We start from the raw sequence: 19,046 nt of genomic DNA, 5'->3' as shown, positions 1-19,046 counted from the left end.
TACCATATGATTTCACTCATGTGGAATTTAAGACACAAAACAGATGAACATAGGGGAAGGGAAAGAAAAATAAAATAAGATGAAAACTGAGAGGGAGGCAAACCAAAAGAGATGCTGAACTCTAGGAAACAAACAGGGTTGCTTCAGGGTGGTGGGTGGGGGGAGAAGGGATAATTGGGTGATAGGCTTTAATGAGAGTACTTGATGCAATGAGCACTGGGTGTTTTATTCAATGACAAATCAATAAATTCTACCTCTGAAACTAATAATTAATTTATGTGGGGCGGGGAGGGGCAGAGCAAGAAGGAGAGGGAGAAGCAGGCTTCCCACTGAGCAGGGAGCCCAATGCCAGGCTCGATCCCAGGACTGGACTTGATCCCAGGAACCTGAGATCATGACCTGAGCTGAAGTCAGATGCTTAACTGACTGAGCCACCCAGGTGCTGCAATATAATAATCTTTTAGAAATACGTTAGCCTCTAAAGAGAGCTTCATTTGGTTCCCCAAATCCACATTATAAGTAGTTTTACAATAATAAGTATAAGATCAGAACACTGAGATAAGTGCTCAAAACCTAGCTGAAGATTTCCTATGCAGTATGAATGGGAGTATAATAGATCATACTGTGGCCCAAACTTTTTCCTCCCAGTGCCCTTTCAACTTCCTGATGTCTCATATATGACCAATAAGTCAAGATTAATATATCAAGAAGTGGACACAGAGCAAATACTTTCATGCTCTGGGTTTTCAAATGGAAACCTAAATAAGTTCTTATATTAATTTGCTAGGGCTGCAATAACAAAGTACCACAGACTGAATGACTTAAACAACAGAAATTTACTTTCTCACAGTTTTTGAGTCCAACATTAAGGTATTAGCAGGGTTGGTTTCTTCTGAGGCTTTTCTTCTTGGTTTGTAGATGGCCATCTTCCTGTGTCCTCATATGGTCTTCACTCTGTGTTTGTGTCCTAATATCCTCTTTTTATAACGACACCAGTCATAATGATTAGGGCTCACCCTAGGGACCTCATTTTAAATTAATTACCTCTTTAAAAAACCCTATCTCCAAATACAGTCACAGTCTGAGGTACTGGGGGTTAGGAGTTCAACATATAAATGTCGGGGGAACACAAATTCAGCCCACAGAAGTTCAAGTATTTAGGAATGACATCTATTTCTAAAAAGGTAAATAGCTACAACTATTTTTAACTTTAAAAAGGAAACCAGAGAATTTAGTATGAAACTAGTATGCAAATGAATTCTCAAAGGATGAGTGAGACTTTTACTTAAAATGATTAATGGCCATTTTTGAAGATAAGCAAGTGGTCAATATGTTACTCTTTTTTTTTTTTAAAGATTTTATTTATTTATTTGACAGAGAGAGCGAGAGAGCACAAGCAGGGGGAACAGTAGAGGGAGAGGGAGAAGCAGGCCTCCCACCAAGCAGGGAGCCCGATGTGGGGCTTGATCCCAGGACCCTGGGATCATGACCCCCGAGCCGAAGGTAGACGCTTAACCATCTGAGCCACCCAGGCGCCCCTCAATATGTTACTCTTGATTATATGTGGATTTTTATGACATATTGTGCCTGATGTCATTCTTAAATTCATCCCCTATCCTCACCTATCCTTGAACACTATTAAATTTCTAACATTCAGTGCATCCCAGATCCTCATATCAAGATCTTCAAAATACAGATACTATGATGCTGAATAAGATCATCTATGCAAAAAGTCTTATGAAAGCAAAATTATTATTATGGACTTTGTTTCTAATGATCTGTGGAAAAAGATATGTACTCATGTCTTAAAAAAAGAATTTGTGAATCCTGTATAATCAAGGATTATATAATATATAATATTCTGGACTGTGGTTCAGATGATCTAGGCTTTAGTTCTTTCTGTTCACTAGAATCAGCATGACTAGGTCAACATATGCTACTTCTTTTGATCTCAGTTGTTCTACTTACAAAATATGAATGCATGGCTTTTGACAATATATTTATAAAGGTAGTAGTAGGAATTATAGTCCTAAAATATATTATGCTTCCTAGAAGAAAGATCTTTTAGGTCCTTTCCAATGTTAATAACAATAACAATAATAATATCTAGTACTATTTATTTTGTACTTATCATATGCCAGGCACTATGCCAAGAGACTTACATACATCATCTTATTTAGTGCTCTACACACCATGTAGAACAGTTACTTTTATAACAATTTTACAGATGAAGAAAGTGAAACCTAGTGACATTAAGTTCCCAAAGGTAATATATATATTAAGTGGCAAAGTCAAGATTTGAACCTGGGTACATTTCACACCAAAGTCTGTGCTTATTTGCTACTGATACAATGCTCTTAGTGCATTAGAGATTGGAATTTATCAGGAACTGTATTAATTCTCCAAGTTTGTCATGACAAGTTACCACAAACTGGGTGTCTTTAAGAACAGAAATTTATTCTCTCATAGTTCTGGAGACGAGAAGTCTGAAATTAAGGTTTAGGCAAGGTCATATTCTCTCTGAAGTTTCCAGGAGAGAATCCTTCCTTGCCTCATCCTAGCTTCTGGTGATCCTTGGCAATACTTGGTATTTTTTGGTTTGTGGCAACATAACTCTTTGCTTGCTTTGTCTTTGCATGACCATCTTCTCTCTGTGTGTATCTGTGTATCTAAATTTCCCTTTTCTTATAAGGACACCTGTCATAGGGCCTACCCTAATGCAGTATGACCTCATCTTGACTTGATTACATCGTAAGGACCATATTTTTTTTTAATTTTTATTAGTTTCATAGGTAGAATTTAGTGATTCATCAGTTGCATATAACACACAGTGCTCATTCCATCAAGTGCCCTCCTTAATGCCCATCACCCAATTATCCCTTCCCCCACCCACCTCCCCTGCAGCAACCTTGTTTGTTTCCTAGAGTTCAGCATCTCTTTTGGTTTGCCTCCCTCTCAGTTTTCATCTTATTTTATTTTTCTTTCCTTTCCCCTATGTTCATCTGTTTTGTGTCTTAAATTCCACATATGAGTGATATCATATGGTATTGTCTTTCTGTGACTGACTTATTTCACTTAGCATAAAACCTTCTAGTTCCATCCACATCATTGCAAATGGTAAGATTTCATTCTTTTTGATGGCTGAGTAATATTCCACTGTGTGTGTGTGTGTGTGTGTGTGTGTGTGTGTGTGTATCTCACATCTTCTTTATTGCAAAGGACCATATTTTTAAATAAAGTAACTATTGGTTTTGGGTGGTTATAAATTTGGAGGGAGCTCTTCAACCCAGTAAAAGAACCATTAAGCAGACAAGAAATGGAAAAACTTTTGCAGTATGTTTATTATGGTTTTCTTAAGCTGTGGAGACTGAATAAAAGGTTATGTGATTTGAGGTCTTCATTTATTTGCCAATGCCAAATAATGTTCCTATTGGCAGTCATATGCTATACTGTATTCTACCTTATTTATTTATTTTTTAAAGATTTTATTTATTTATTTGACAGAGAGAGAGAGAGACAGCTAGAGAGGGAACACAAGCAGGGGGAGTGGGAGAGGGGGAAACAGGCTTCCCGCCGAGCAGGGAGCCCAATGCGGGGCTTGATCCCAGGACCCTGGGATCACGACCTGAGCCGAAGGCAGATGCTTAACGACTGAGCCACCCAGGCACCCCTGTATTCTACTTTAATAGTGCAGTGTAAATTCAAACAAGACACAAATTCATTGGGTTAGAAGGGACCACAGATATTCATTAGGCCTATTGGTCAGGTTCTAGGCAAGGCTTACCAATTCATGCCAGATACTTGGGTGTCTAATACTTTCTGAAAAATAAATTTCATGGCATCTCCTAGTAACCAACTCCAGTCTTTAGAAGTTCTTTACAAGTCTAGCTTTCAATCTTCTGGTTACAATCAAATCTAATTTCAGCTTATTTATCCCACTGTCTTTGAGAACCCTGACATAAAAATGTTATAACTGAGACTGTTCATACTTAACATTTATAGAGCAATTTACTGTTGTATACTTTTACTCCCATATAATTTCATGCTTGCTAGCTTACAATAAATCTGTAACATGTTACTAAACTCACCTCCTTTTATAGAAATTGAGGTTCAGAGAAGTTGAGTTACTTAATAAAAATCATAGAGCTAGTAAATGATAGAGCTGTAAGTCCAACTCAGATCTTCTGTCCCCAAATCCTGTGCTTTGTCCCATTATGCCCCACTGCAGAATAAAGAAGCAAAATCTAATCTTATTCTTTATTATATTGATAAATTTGAGAGCGATCAGGAGAAAAGTGCTTGGAATCAGCATTCTAGTGTCAGGAAGGAGCTTAAAAATCATATATTGTATTTCCCTGATGATGAGTGATGTTGAGCAACTTTTCATGTGTCTGTTGGCCATCTGTATGTCTTCTTTGGAAAAATGTCTATTCATGTCTTCTGCCCATTTCTTAAATTTGTTCTTTGGGTGGAGAGTTTGGTAAGTTCTTTATAGATTTTGGATACTAACCGTTTATCAGGTATGTCATTTGCAAATATCTTCTCCCATTCCAAAGGTTGCCTTTTAGTTTTGTTGATTATTTCCTTCACTGTGCAAAAGGTTTTTATTTTGATGAAGTTCCAATAGTTCATTTTTGCTTTTGTTTCCTTTGCCTCTGGAGATGTATCTAGGAAGAAGATGCTATGGCCGATGTCAAAAAGGTTGTTGCCTGTGTTCTCTAGGATTTTGATGGTTTCCTGTCTCACATTTAGGTCTTTCACCTATTTTGAATTTATTTTTGTGTGTGGTGTAAGAAAGTGGTCCAAATGGATAAAGAACTTGTGGTATTTATCTACAATGGACTATTACTCAGCCATAAAAAAGAATGAAATCTTGCCATTTGCAATGATGTGGATGGAGCTAAGAGTGCATTATGCTAAGCAAAATAAGTCATTCAGAGAAAGACAAATACCATATGATTTCACTCATATGTGGAATTTAAGAAACAAAACTGATGAACATAGGGGAAAAAAGAGAGAGGCAAAGCATAAAACAGACTCAACTATAGAGAACAAACTGAAGGTTGCTGGAAGGGAGGTGGGCAGGGGGATGGTTTAAACAGGTGATGGGTATTAAGGAGGGCACCTGTTGAGATGAGCCCTAGTTGTTGTATGTAAGTGATGAATCACTAAATTCTACATCTGAAACTAATATTACACTGTATGTTAACTAACTGGAATTTAAATAAAAACTTGAAAGAAACAATCATACATTATCACCACAAAAGACCCCAAATAGACAAAATAATCTTGAAAAACAAAACTGGAGGTATCACAATTCCAGACTTCAAGTTATATTATAAAGCTGTAGTAATCAGTATGGTACTGGCACAAAAATAGACACACAGATCAATAGAACAGAATAGAAAGCCCAGAATTAAACCTGCAATTATGTGGTCAATTAATCTTTAACAAAGCAGGAAAGAATATTCAAAAAGAAGAGAGATAAACCAAGAAACAGTGTCTTAACTATAGAGAACAAATTGATGGTTACCAGAGAGGAGGTATGAGTGGGGATTGGTCAAATAGTTGATAAAAGAAAAAGAAATCATACATTGTGGTAACATAATCTAAAGAATTCAAATCCCGGTAACTGGATTGATGCTACTAGGAAGGCTCTGAACCGAGTTGAGCTTACAAATGACACTCCACACTGGTGTGATTGAATTCACTGATAATATACAAAAAATGAAGATACAGAACTTCGGACACTAGATAAAACAGCAATTGAGCATCAAGTTTCTCATTAAGGAGCTCAACTAAGCAAATAAGGGAGCTATAGATTGAAAAGTAAAAGACAAGTGCAGGTTTACTTAAGAGTACGAACTTTGAAGTCAGTTATAGGTTTGAATTCTCCCACTTACTAGCTAGATGACCTGGGATAATTTAGTTAACCTTTCTAAATTTCAGTTTCTTTCACAATAAAATGGACACAAGAGTGTCTATATCACTGTCTTTATGTAAATACTGAAGGACTTAATGTACATATAATACTTAGCAGGGTACCCAGCACAATAAATAATAGTTTCCAATAATAACATAATTGTCATTATTCTTATTATGATAGAGCATAAGTAAAGCCCCAGCCCAACTTGTTTTGAAAGTGTATTGTGGAAAATTATGTTTATTATATATATATATATATATATATATATATATATATATATGTGTGTGTGTGTGTGTGTGTGTATATATATATATATATATATATACACATACATAAGGCGATCTCTGACTTAAGGAACCATACTGAGAATAACAGACAACTCAAGACTTGTTTTAAGTCTATAATAATAGTAGCAAATATTTGTTGAGCCATAGTATGGCTTTACTTACCACTGTTCTAAGTACTTTGCATGCATTAACTCATTAAATTTTCATAGTAACTCTATGAAATAGGTAGTATTAGTATTTCTATTCCACAAATGATAAAGTAGACACAAGAAGGTTGAATAATTTGCTAGGAAGTAGTGGTGCCAGGACTAGAATTTAGTAAGGATAGCTCCAGAACCCATACTTTTAATTACTATTTTCTACTATCTTCCCATCACTCTACTCTGTGGCCTCTATAGCCAATCCCTCTGTTAAATGATTAACAGCATGAATGCTTATTTGTCAAATGCTTTATCTGCATCTATTGAAATGATCATATGGTTCTTATTCTTTTATTAATGTGGTATATCATACTGATTGATTTGCACATGATGAACCACACTTGTAACCAAGGAATAAATCCCACTCGACCATGAGGAATGATTTTTAAATATATTGTTGGATTTGGTTCGATAGTATTTTACTGAGGAATTCTGCATCCATGTTCATCAGGAATATTAGCCTCTAGTTCTCTTTTTTAGTGGAGTCCTTAGCTGTCTTTGGTATCAGGGTAATGCATTTGAAAAAGTACAACATCCATTCATGATAAAAACACTCAACAAAGTAGGTTAAGAGAAAACATCCCTCAACATTATAAAGGCCATATGTGAAAAACCCACAACTAATATCATCCTCAATGGGGAAAAACTGAGACCTTTTTCTCTACAGTCAGGAAGAAGACAAGGATGTCCACTCTCACCACTGTTATTTAACATAGTAATGGAAGGGCTAGCCACAGCAATCAGACAACAAAAAGAATTGAAATGCACCCAAATTGGCAAGGAAGAAGTAAAACTTTCACTATTTGCAGATGACATGAAATGTTATATAGAAAACCCAAAAGACTCCACCAAAAAACTGCTAGAACTGATATGTGAATTCAGTAAAGTTTCAGGATACAAAATCAACATAGAGAAATCTGTTGCATTTCTATATAGCAATAATGAAGCAGCAGAAAGAGAAATTCAGAAAACAATTCCATTTACAATTGCAACCAAAATAAGAAGATAACTAGGAATAAATCTAACCAGAGAGGTAAAAGACCTGTACTCTGAAAACTAGAAAACACCAATGAAAGAAATTGAAGATGACACAAAGAAATGGAAAGATATTCCATGCTCATGGGTTGGAAGAACAAATATTATTAAAATGTCTATAGTACCCAAAGCCATCTACACATTAATGCAATGCCTATCAAAATACCACCAGCATTTTTCACAGAGTTATAAGAAACAATCCTAAAATTTGTATGGAACCACAAAAGACCCCAAATAGCCAAAGGAATGTTGAAAAAGAAAACCAAAGCAATGTTGAAAAAGAAAACCAAAGCTGGTGGCATCGTAATTCCGGACTTCAAGCTCTATTACAAAGCTGTCATCATCAAGACAGTATGGCACTGGCACAAAAACAGACACATGGATCAATGGAACAGAATACAGAACCCAGAAATGGACCCTCAACTCCATGGTCAACTAATCTTCAACAAAGCAAGAAAGAATATCCAATGGAAAAAAGACAGTCTGTTCAACAAATGGTGTTGGGAAAACTGGACAGCCACATGCAGAAGAATGAAATTGGACCATTTCCTTACACCATACACAAAAATATACTCAAAATGGATGAAAGACTTAAATGTGAGACAGGAATCCATCAAAATCCTTGAGGACAACACAGGCAGCAACCTCTTCGATTTCGGTCACAGCAACTTCTTCCTAGACACATCGCCAAAAGCAAGAGAAGCAAGGGCAAAAATGAACTATTGGGACTTCATCAAGATAAAAAACTTTTGCACAGCAAAGGAACCAGTCAACAAAACCAAAAGACAACTGACAAAATGGGAGAAGATATTTGCAAATGACATATCAGATAAAGGGCTGGTATCCAAAACATATAAAGAACTTATACAACTCAACACCCCTAAAACAAATGATCCAATTAAGAAATGGGCAGAAGTCATACACAGACATTTCTCCAAAGAAGACATCCAGATGGTCAAAAGACACATGAAAAGATGCTCATCATCACTTATCATGAGGGAAATGCAAATCAAAACTACAACGAGGTATCACCTCACACCTGCCAAATGGCTAAAACCAAAATCACAAGAAAAAACAAGTGTTGGTGAGGGTATGGAGAAAGGGGAACCCTCTTGCATTGTTGGTGGGAATGCAAACTTATGCAGCCACTGTGGAAAATATTATGGGGGTTCCTCAAAAAATTAAAAATAGAACTACTCTATGATACAGTAATTGCACTACTGGGTGTTACCTCAAAAATACAAAAACATCTATTGAAAGGGATACATGCACCCATATGTTTATTGCAGCATTATTTATAACAGCCAAAATTGGAAGCAGCCCAAGTGTGCATTGATGGATGTAAAAGATGTGGTAAATATATACAATCAAATATTACTCAGCTCCAGAAAAAATGAAATCTTGATATGTGCAAATAAATGGATGGAGGTAGAGAGTATAATGCTAAGTGAAGTAAGTTGGTCAGAGAAGGACAAATACCATATGATTTCATTCATAGGTGGAATTTAGGAAACAAAACAAGAAAGAAACAGGAAACAAAACAAGTACAGGAAAAAAGATGAAGAGAGACAAACCAAAAAACACTCTTTTAACTATAGAGAACAAACTGGTGGTTACCAGAGGGCAGCTAGTTTGGGGGATGGGTGAAATAGGTGATGGCGATTAATGAGTACACTTATCATGATGAGCACTGAGTAATGTATAAATTGTGAATCACTATATTGTACACCTGAAACTAATAAAATACTCTATGTTATGTTAAATATACTCGCGTTAAAATAAAAAGAGTAAAAAATAAAAATGCATAATATAAACATCATGTAACTAATTAATTATAACAGTTAATCCCATGAAGTGAGAATTAAAAGTGGCTATATAAAGTGGCTACATAAATACTTACGGTTATGCCTGAAAAAATAACACAAGGTTAAGTGTTAAGACTCATGCTTAGTTTATACATTTTCTAATGGAAAATTCCTCAATCTCTTTACAGTGGTAGTATAAATTGCAGATTAAGCCAGATGGGGGTGAAGAGTGGGGAAGAATATGTAAATATATTGCAACTGTGATGGTGAAGGACTTATCCTTTTATATTTCCTTGTGGGACCCTTATTCCATACCTTTAAGAAGGAATGAATTGTGCAGGAAGGCAAGGTACCTAGGACAACAGTGATGAAGCAAGAGCCTAGGGTCACTATGGCCAACAGCATGATTACCTATGTCTTTCTCTATCATAAATACTGGTAACTTCCAATTCCTGTCCTATAGCCAAAGGGGCCATCGAAAATATGTTCTGCTTTATCTCTGGGTAAGCTCCTGGTATGCCTCCTGAAAAATGCCATCCTAAACTTTCCACTCAATTCAGTATTCCTGGGAAAGTTGCTCAATTTATAGGCTTTTATGTAGTTCACTTTTAGATAGAAAGGATACAATTCTGACCAATACAATTTACAATACTATCTTACCTTTTTCTGCTGGGCTCAAAACAGTCACTGTAAAAAAAAAGAGAAAGGTCAAAATTAGTGATATTTAAAAACATTTGTATTTTCCTTTTTTAAGATTTATTTATTTATTTGAGAGAGAGAGTGGGAGGCGGGGTGGGGGGCAGAGGGAGAGAGAGTCTCAAGTAGACTCTGTGCTGAGCACGGAGCCTGATGCAGGGCTTGATCTCACAACCCTAAGATCACGACCTGAGCCGAAACCAAGAGTCAGATGCTTAATCACTGCACCACCCAGGTGCCCCAAAACGTCATTTTTCTAATCCTTCTTTCCATAATATCATTTTTGAGCCATGTATTCAGTGGAATAACACTTTAGGAAACAACCAGCCTGCTAAGATGAGGGAAGGCAAGGATGATTAAATTCCATCCTTTGCTATCTTTCTTCATCTTAAACCTGACTTAATAAGAATTTGTACTCATTCAACGAATACAGATGTAACCAGATTTTTAAAAACTCCACCAAATGGAAACTCTTGAGCTATATAAGGACTTAAAAGCCAATCAATTAGGAGATGACCATTCATTTTCTCAAAGTATTCACTGTAGAACATCTTTAAATACCAAGCTTCTCTTATATATTTAGAATTAATTTAGTGTGGAGGTTGCATGCCAGCTCTGAAGTCAAACTGCCTGGGTTAAAAACCCAGTTGCACTATTTTGTGACCTTAGGCAGGTTCCTTAACTTCCCTAACATTACCTACCTTACAAGGTTACTTGAGATTCAAACGAGTTAATGCATGTAACTGCTGTTTAACATAGTATCTAGCACAAGGCAAGGATTAAATAAATATTAACACTTCTTATTATATTTGAACTATGAATTTGTAGAATATCAGAACTGGAAGAAACTTTAGCGATTATCAGGTTTATCTGTCTCATTTTACAGCTGGGAAAAAAGGACTAGAGTAGTATTAAATGATTTGTCCAAGGTCACACAGAAAGTTAATGGTAGAGCTAGGAATAGATTCCAGCCTCCAAGGCTTTTTGCATGTACTGTAACTATACCTTCCCCAACCATTCTTTGCTGCCTTATGTGATGTATACATAATTTTTGCTCAGAATGTCATTTTAACAAAGTGAGGCCTGTTAGTCACCACCATCTGTGAGCATTTATACTAGGTGTTAAGGCAAAGTGAAACTATAAGGCATGTCTTTCAATCTTGAGAAACTATTGAATTAAGATGGTTTTCAGGGGCGCTTGGATCAGTTGGTTAAGCATCTGACTCTTGATTTTGGCTCAGGTCATGATCTCAGCATCCTGGGATCCAGCCCTGCATTGAGTTCTGCACTGGGTGTGGAGCCTGCTTGAGATTCTCTCTCTGTTTCTCTTCCTCTGCCCCTCCCCCCCACTTGCATGTGCGAGCTCTCTCCCTCTCTCTCTAGAAGATAAAATTTTGTTTTTAATTAAAAAAACACATAGTTTTCATACACAATGATAAACACTTAAGGTCAGAAAAAAGGGGAAAAAATCCAAACAGAGAATGATACTATACTCTAGGGGCTATTTCCTCAGTTATACTTTCTCTTTCTCTTCATTTCCAGGTCTATTTTTGTTGAGTCTTAAAAATCTATCCTTTTAGGGGCGCCTGGGTGGCTCAGTCATTAAGCGTCTGCCTTCGGCTCAGGTCATGATCCCAGGGTCCTGGGATTGAGCCCCACATCGGGCTCCCTGCTCAGCAGGAAGCCTGCTTCTCCATCTCCCATTCCCCCTGCTTGTGTTCCCTCTCTCACTACGTCTGTCTCTGTCAAATAAATAAATGAATCTTTAAAAAAATTTATTCTTTTAATAATCATTTGGGTGAAATTTGTTAAAACTATTCTATTTTGTTTGTGCAAAAATCTAATCAGGTAATGCCCTCTTTTTTATAATACACCTGCCTGGAGATGGATACTAACTTTCTTTTTTCCTTTCCAGTTAAAAAAATCCTGGTTAAGAATGAATGAAAGAAGCACACACTCTACTTTGACAGTACAAATGGAAATGGAAACAAGAAGCCTTGGTGGATCAACCTAGGATTCATGATTTTGCATATACATGTTGCATGACTGAATCAGTTGAACTAGGCTCTGAACTGGGTTAATAACATCTCCTTAAAATGGAGTGGGGGAGAGCAGAGTTGCTTGGAGACTAATCTTAATAAAGAGTGGCTAACAAATTGCTATTTGGTATATCTCTTTCTATCTCTATGGCTGAACAATCACTGGTAAGCAAAAAGCGGAGGTCATAACTACCATTTGCTTGACCACTTGCTATAGTACTTGTGGGTGAGGGAATGCAATAATTCAGTGCTTTGAAGATGTTGGAACGAGACAACGTGTATACAGAAAAATGAGTGGAAACCAGTAAAGTTTCCAGGTGGAGAACAGCTATCTTTACATAATTTTATGTCTATCATGGTGCAAGTGGGATTGGTTTATATGATCAAGAACAGTGGCCAGAAGTAGAATCCATGGGTAAAAGCTACACGTCAACACATTTTAGCTCAATATAAGAAAAAAAAAGATTTTGATGATGGTGAAGATGACAGTGACGACTATGACAATGATGGACTGGCAGCATTGGAAAGGACTGAGTCTCCCATTACACACACTTGGAAATGTTGTAGAGGACATTTACACATTAGTTGGACAGTGGACTTGACTTTTAAAGTTCCTTATATTCCTGAAATCTGTAAGGATTTCAATAAGCCTAAGGGAAAAAATATTTTCTTGCAAAATTCCCTGTTGGAAGTTACATACTTCTGAAGAAAAAAAGAAGGGCCTTTATTATAAAACATTGGGGCATTTATCTTGGTAGTTCTGCTTTTCCCTTAGTGATCTTTGTAATACTGCCTTTTTCACTATTAAAGGAAGAGACTAAGAATATGTCAGTCATATTTAAAATGAAAATGTTATTGCTTGTGATGTTTAATTTTATGTGTCAACTTGACTAGGCTAAGGGATGCCCAGATAGCTGATAAAACATTATTTCTGGGTGTGTCAGTGAGAGTATTTCTGGAAGAGACTAGCATTTAAAGCAGTAGAAAGTAAAGATCACCCTCACCAATTTAGCATGAGCATCATTCAATCCTTTGAGGGCCTGAAAAGAACAAAAATGTAGAGGAAAGGCAAATTTGTTGTCTGATTGACCTCAAACATCTATCTTCTTTTGCAATCAGACATTGGTACTCCTGGTTCTCAGGCCTTTGAACTTGGACTAAAACGTACACCATTGGTTCCCCTGGTTCTCAGGCCTTCAGATTTGTACTGAAATTACACCACTGGCTTTCCTGGGCCTCCAGCTTGCAGAAGACAGATCATGGGACTTAACCTCAGTAATCACATAAGCTAAGCCCTTGTAATAAATCCCTTTTAAAATATTTATGTATATTTTATTGGTCTTGTTTCTTTAAGGAACTCTAATAGACTGCTACAACATGGATGAAGCTCAAAAACATGCACAGTGAAGAAGCCACATACAGAAGACTGTATATATTGTACAATTCCATTTGTATGCATGTCTAGAAAAGGTAAGTTTTAGAAAGAGAAAGCAGATCAGTGGTTGCCTAGGGCTAGAGGTGAAAGTGAAGTGCTGCAAATGGACATGAAGAAATTTCTGGGGGTGACAGAAATGTTTTGTAACTATACCAGGTGATGCTTGTACAACTCTATACATTTATGAAAATCACTGAACTACATACCTACAATGGGTGGGTTTTATGGTATGTAATTTATACTTTAATAAAGCTGTTTAAAAATAATAAATAAATAAAATGAAAATGTTACAAAGAGTCATTATAAACTCTTACAAAATTAATCTTTTATCATGAATCTCTTGGATAAGTGTACACTTAGTCATTCTATGGGTAACTTGCCATGCATGAATGTATAGTGAAGTGGTGATATGTGTAATTATACACCTGCTTTGCTCCTTCAAATTTTAGCTCACTACTGGGAAGTTAAGTACTTGGAGTTATCATCAAATAGATTTTTGCACTGTTTCTCCTTTTATCTTTCACCTAATTACTGATCCTTTGCAACTAGGTATGGAGAAAAGGTATGGAAATGTGGAGTACATGCAAGGACATTTCATCACAGATAATTAGTGTTAAAAACAAAGCATATTTCATAAGTTCCTTTAAGTAAATGCACATTGTAGGGTTCCCAAAAGGGGAATGTTAGAATAATCTTAATTTGAGGCTAGATGGAGATGGTCAACAAATGTAGTAGAAAGGACATGGAAGAAATTCTACAACAGTGCTGACCAATAAAAATATAATACAAGCCATGTAATTTATTGTTCTAGTAAGAACATTTCAAAAATTTAAAAAAATACCAAGTGAAGTTAACTAATAATAACTAATAAATACTTTTAGTCCAATATATCAAAAACATAATTTCAACATGTTATGCACATAAAATTATTAATATTTTACATTCTTCTTTTTGTATGAAATTTTTGAAAGCTGGTGTGTACATTAAGCTTCAGCACATCTCAATTCAGATGCCATTTTTCAAGTGTTTAATAGCCACATGTGGCTAGTGGCTACCAAATTAGATAGTAAAGCTCAAAAGGACTTGTAAAAGGAAAGTGGGATGGTTGAAAATATGAGTCTATTGAGATGAATGTTCACTCACAATATGAAGTTCTCTTTTAATTAATGACTCATTTGGGAAGGGAGTTTATTGTAGTGATGTATTACATTTACTTTGGCATGTACTCATATTGTGGCTCTGCCACTTACTTGTTCTGTGGCCCTAGGCAAATTATTTAATCTCTCTGGGCCTCAGTTTCTTCACCTGTAAAAGGATAAAATGTTGTTATAGAAATTAAATGATAAAATATGTGTAAAGTGCTTTTAGTGTCTGGTATATAATAAGTACTTAATTATTGTCAGCTATTTATTATTCTTCTGAGAAAGGTAAGTCTTTCACTAAGATTAGGTTTTAGAATAGTTCAGGATAAAATAAGTCTTATTTAAAAATGTTGTTTATCATAGCAATCCCAAAGTTTCATATGATGGTTTTAAAAATAATGTATTCAATGTCAAAACGAATATATTTGATACCTACTTTTTCCATTAGATGTTTCTTAGACTTTAGGTTAGGAGAGAGAATAGAATTTAAAATGGAGAACCTAGATACATTTCTCATTATGTTCTGCTTGTTGAGAGCAAACTAACCACACCAGGTTTCATTTACTCCTCTGAAAAAGTTACTCATACTAGCCATTCTTTTACTTTTTAGGCAGCCATTCTCAAATCGGGTGATTTCAATACCCACTTGGGAACTAATAACAATATAGATTATAGGGCCCTCTTCATATAACAAATCTCTGGGTGAAGGTACAGGAATTTGTACTTAAAAAAGTCAGTACATGATTCTGATTATCAGCTAGGTATAAGAACTACTGGAGTTATTTTAGATGTTTGGTTTGATATCTTAGTAGTCAGGTGTGATACATTTAACTGTTTTGCATATGGGAGACTTACAAAACTATTTTAGATATGAGAATACCATAATTCACATAGGCTTAAATGGGTAACTTTTACTTATTCAGAAACTTGGTTTCCAGAAAATATCCCTTCTGGGTTTTTGCCTTATTAGTGTTCATTTCTTTTGACTCTTTTTGAAGGATTTCTAGCTTCTGAGTAGAATTATTTCCTGGACCTTTTTAAATCTCAAAATGGACACTGTTGATCACCAAAAATGGCAGAGTAGGGAATTCCAGGGTTTTGTCTTTCCCTAAGAAGTTATAAATGAAGTGGCAAAAACTGTTAGAATCAACTTTTGCAGAATTCTGTAATTTAATAAAAAATGTACAACAATCAAGAGGGTACAGTTAGTGAAGAAAGGAGCTGTTGCTTTTTGGTAAGAGAATGCTGTGACATTTTAAATTTCCTCTTACCATTCTTCACATCCAAGATCAGAAGGGGCTGTGAGAATAGCCTGGTGAAGGTTTACAAATGCCAGAGGTAGCAATGCAGACCTTATTATCAAAGAATTGTGGTTTTGAGTCTTGATGGTCTGACAGCTCCTTCAAAGACCAACACAAAGGTTTTCCTGTATATCTGACTCAGAGCATTCCCAGGCCTGAGGCACCTTCTTGGGTGGCCTTTGCTGAAAATATTTATAGGCACAGGTATTGAATGCAGCAGCCTGGGGCAAAAGACAACACTTGAGACAGGCAATTAACAGAATAAAAAGCATGGGAATGAAGAGATCAACAAAACAGATAGGTGGGAGAATGAGTGTTTAAAATCTACCCTGTGCACCATGGAATTAAGAAGGGTACACACATGCAGGGTGGAATGCATGCTCAGAAAAGGTCAGAGAAGACCCTAAGCTTTCACTCTTAACTGGCCCTCAGGCATTTAAAAAGTAGGGAAAGGCTAAAGCAGACTTGTAAACTGCATGGAAGGAGTTAAAAGAGTAAAGGACTGCCCCAACACAGAGCTAATCTGCAAAGGCTGGGAAAGTATATTTTTCTTCTTTTCTATTTCTGACTCCAGGCACTCAAAAAGCCTTTATTAAACAATTAACTGATGATAGGGTTAAGAAACAAAGACTTTAGAGACCACATATAACAAAGAATACATTCTTCAATATAGAAAAATCACTAAAGAAGCAAACAAAACCAATTTACAACAGGCAGCAAAAACAAACCCTAGAGAGGTAGAGAATCTAATTTCTAGAGTTATACTTTATAATATTCTAAATGTATATTTTTCAACAACAAAAAGTTACAGGACATACAAAGAAACAAAACAGTATAGCTTATTAATAGGAAAAAGTAAATTAATAGAAATTGTCCAGGAAGCCTAGCCAATAACTTACTAGACAAAGACTTTAAATGCACTGTCTTAAATATGCTCAAAGAGCTAAAAGAAACTGTATAAAGAACTAAAAAGATCAGAAGAATAAAAATAGAATATATAAATGAAGAGATACAAAATAGAAAAAGGAACCAAATAGAGATCCTAGAGATGAAAAGGACAATCAAGAAATGAAAATTTACTAACGGGATCCAACAGCAGATTTAAGCAGGCAGAAGAATCGGTGATTGGCTTAAATTATCCAGTCTGAAGAGCAAAATGAGAAAGTGAAAGAAAAATGAACAAAGTCTATGAGACTTGTAGCACACTCTCAAAAATACTATCGTATTCATAATGGGAGTTTAGAAAGAGAGAAGAAAAAGGGGGAGCAAAGAATATTTGAAGAAATGATGACTAAAAACTCCACAAATTTGTTAAAAGACATGAAACTAAACATCCAGGAAGCTCAATAAACTACACATAGTATAAACTAAAGAATATTCACAATCAGACACATTATAATCAAAGTGACAAAACCAAAGACAAAGGAATCATCTTGAAAGCAGGAAAAGATAAGCAACTTCACATATAAAAATAATAAGATTAACATGTGATTTCTCCTTGGAAACCATGGAGGCCAGAAGGCAGTGAGATGTCATATTTAAAGTGTCGAAAGGAAAATATCTATCAACCAAGAATTTGATAACTTACAAAACTATCCTTCAAAAAATGAAGGATAAAATAAGACATTCACAGGTAAACAAAAAATGATAGAGTTCATAACTGGTAGAAGTGTCCTTCAAGAAATGACAGAGTTCAATGGGACCTGTGAACAGATCTCTGGACACTAAAAGCTAGCCCACCGCCAACTCCCTAGTCTAGGTTACAAATGCCCTTAAACATCTCTGCAATAACAAATGGGGGAGCTTTTGGAGCAACTGTGAGATGTCTGAGCAGAACTTATTTCAAAAGCTCTCACTAATGATGGATCCCCTTCTGGTGGTCTCGAAGGAGGAGAAGGGAGAGCCACTGCAGTGCCAGAGACCAACAGACCTATCTCTGTACAAAGCTTTGGATTTCTGAGGAAGAGCTTAGAAACTTGTCTTCAGAAGATGATTTCACAACCAGGTATTTGACGATCATGTGATGCTGACATATCTCATGTTCTCAGGACTTTATATCAGGTTAGGTCACACTCTCTATAAAGGCCTTTTAAAAATAAATGTTTTGCCAAAACAAACAAACCAACAGACTCTTAAGTAAGAGAACAAAGTGGTGGTTGCCAGAGATGGCTGTGGGGGAAAGGGTGAAATAGGTAAAGGGGATAAAAAGGTACACACTTCATTATAAAATAAATATGTCAAGTGGATGAAAAGCACAGCATAAGGAATATAATCAATAATACTGTAACACTGTTTTATGGTGACAGATGGGTGACTACACTTACCTTGGTGAGCACTAAATAATGTACAGAACTGTCGAATCACTATGTTGTACACCTGACACTAATGTAACATTGTATGTCATTTACACTTCAACAATAAATTCTTAAAAATAGATGTTTTGTCAAAAAAAAAAAAAAAGAAATGACAGAGTTCTGCAGGAAGAAATGAAAGGGCACTAACTATAACTGAAGCCATTAAAAGAAATCAAGAACACTGGTAAAAGTAACTACATAGGTAAATATAAAAGCTATTAGTATTGCATTTTTGGATTATACTTCTTTTATTTAGTATGTGATTTAAAAGATAAATCCATAAGACAATAATAATAAATCTATGTTAACAGGCACACAATGTATGAAGATGTAATATGGGACAGTTACCAACATAAAGTGGGGACTGGAGCTGAAAAGGAGTAGAGTTTTGTATACTGTTATGCTAAGCTGGTATTGATTCAAATTAATTACTTGAACTTAATTATTATAAAGTTAATATGTTAATTGTATTACCAAGGGTAAGCCATAAAAAAACTAATTTCATAGTGCTTCATTTTATATATATATATATATATATATATATATATATATATATATATATAAATATATATATATATATATATATATATATAATGAAATTACAGAGAATTGAAATGGGTGCATTGAAAAAGTCAATTAAAAATAAGGATAAAAAATAAAAATAAAAAATAACAATGAAGTAAAATGATAACCCATCACTACACATATATTAGAAAGACAAAACTCTAAAATACTAACAATACCATATGCAGATAAGGATGTGGAAAAACAGGAAATCTCATCCATTGCTGGTGGGAATGCAAAATGGTACAGACAATTTGGAAGA

The 19,046-nt window shown here is 35.5% G+C and overlaps 1 protein-coding gene across 4 annotated transcripts in view; it reads right to left on the bottom strand.

Moving 5' to 3' along the window:
- Positions 1 to 19,046, bottom strand: part of ZDHHC15 (zDHHC palmitoyltransferase 15) — a 149,398-nt gene that overhangs the window by 108,489 nt on the left and 21,863 nt on the right. For all 4 annotated transcript variants that reach the window (XR_013444836.1, XR_013444835.1, XM_078065378.1 and 1 more), the window contains exon 2: positions 9,914 to 9,940. Coding sequence is in view for 2 of the 4 variants with exons in the window: in XM_078065378.1 (XP_077921504.1) it covers positions 9,914 to 9,940 (27 nt within the window). In the remaining 2 variants the exon portion in view is untranslated. The remainder of the gene's footprint in view (positions 1 to 9,913; positions 9,941 to 19,046) is intronic.

The sequence above is a fragment of the Halichoerus grypus genome, chromosome X (assembly GCF_964656455.1).
Source record: "Halichoerus grypus chromosome X, mHalGry1.hap1.1, whole genome shotgun sequence".
NCBI lineage: Eukaryota > Metazoa > Chordata > Mammalia > Carnivora > Phocidae > Halichoerus > Halichoerus grypus.
This window is presented reverse-complemented; position numbering and strand designations above follow the sequence as displayed.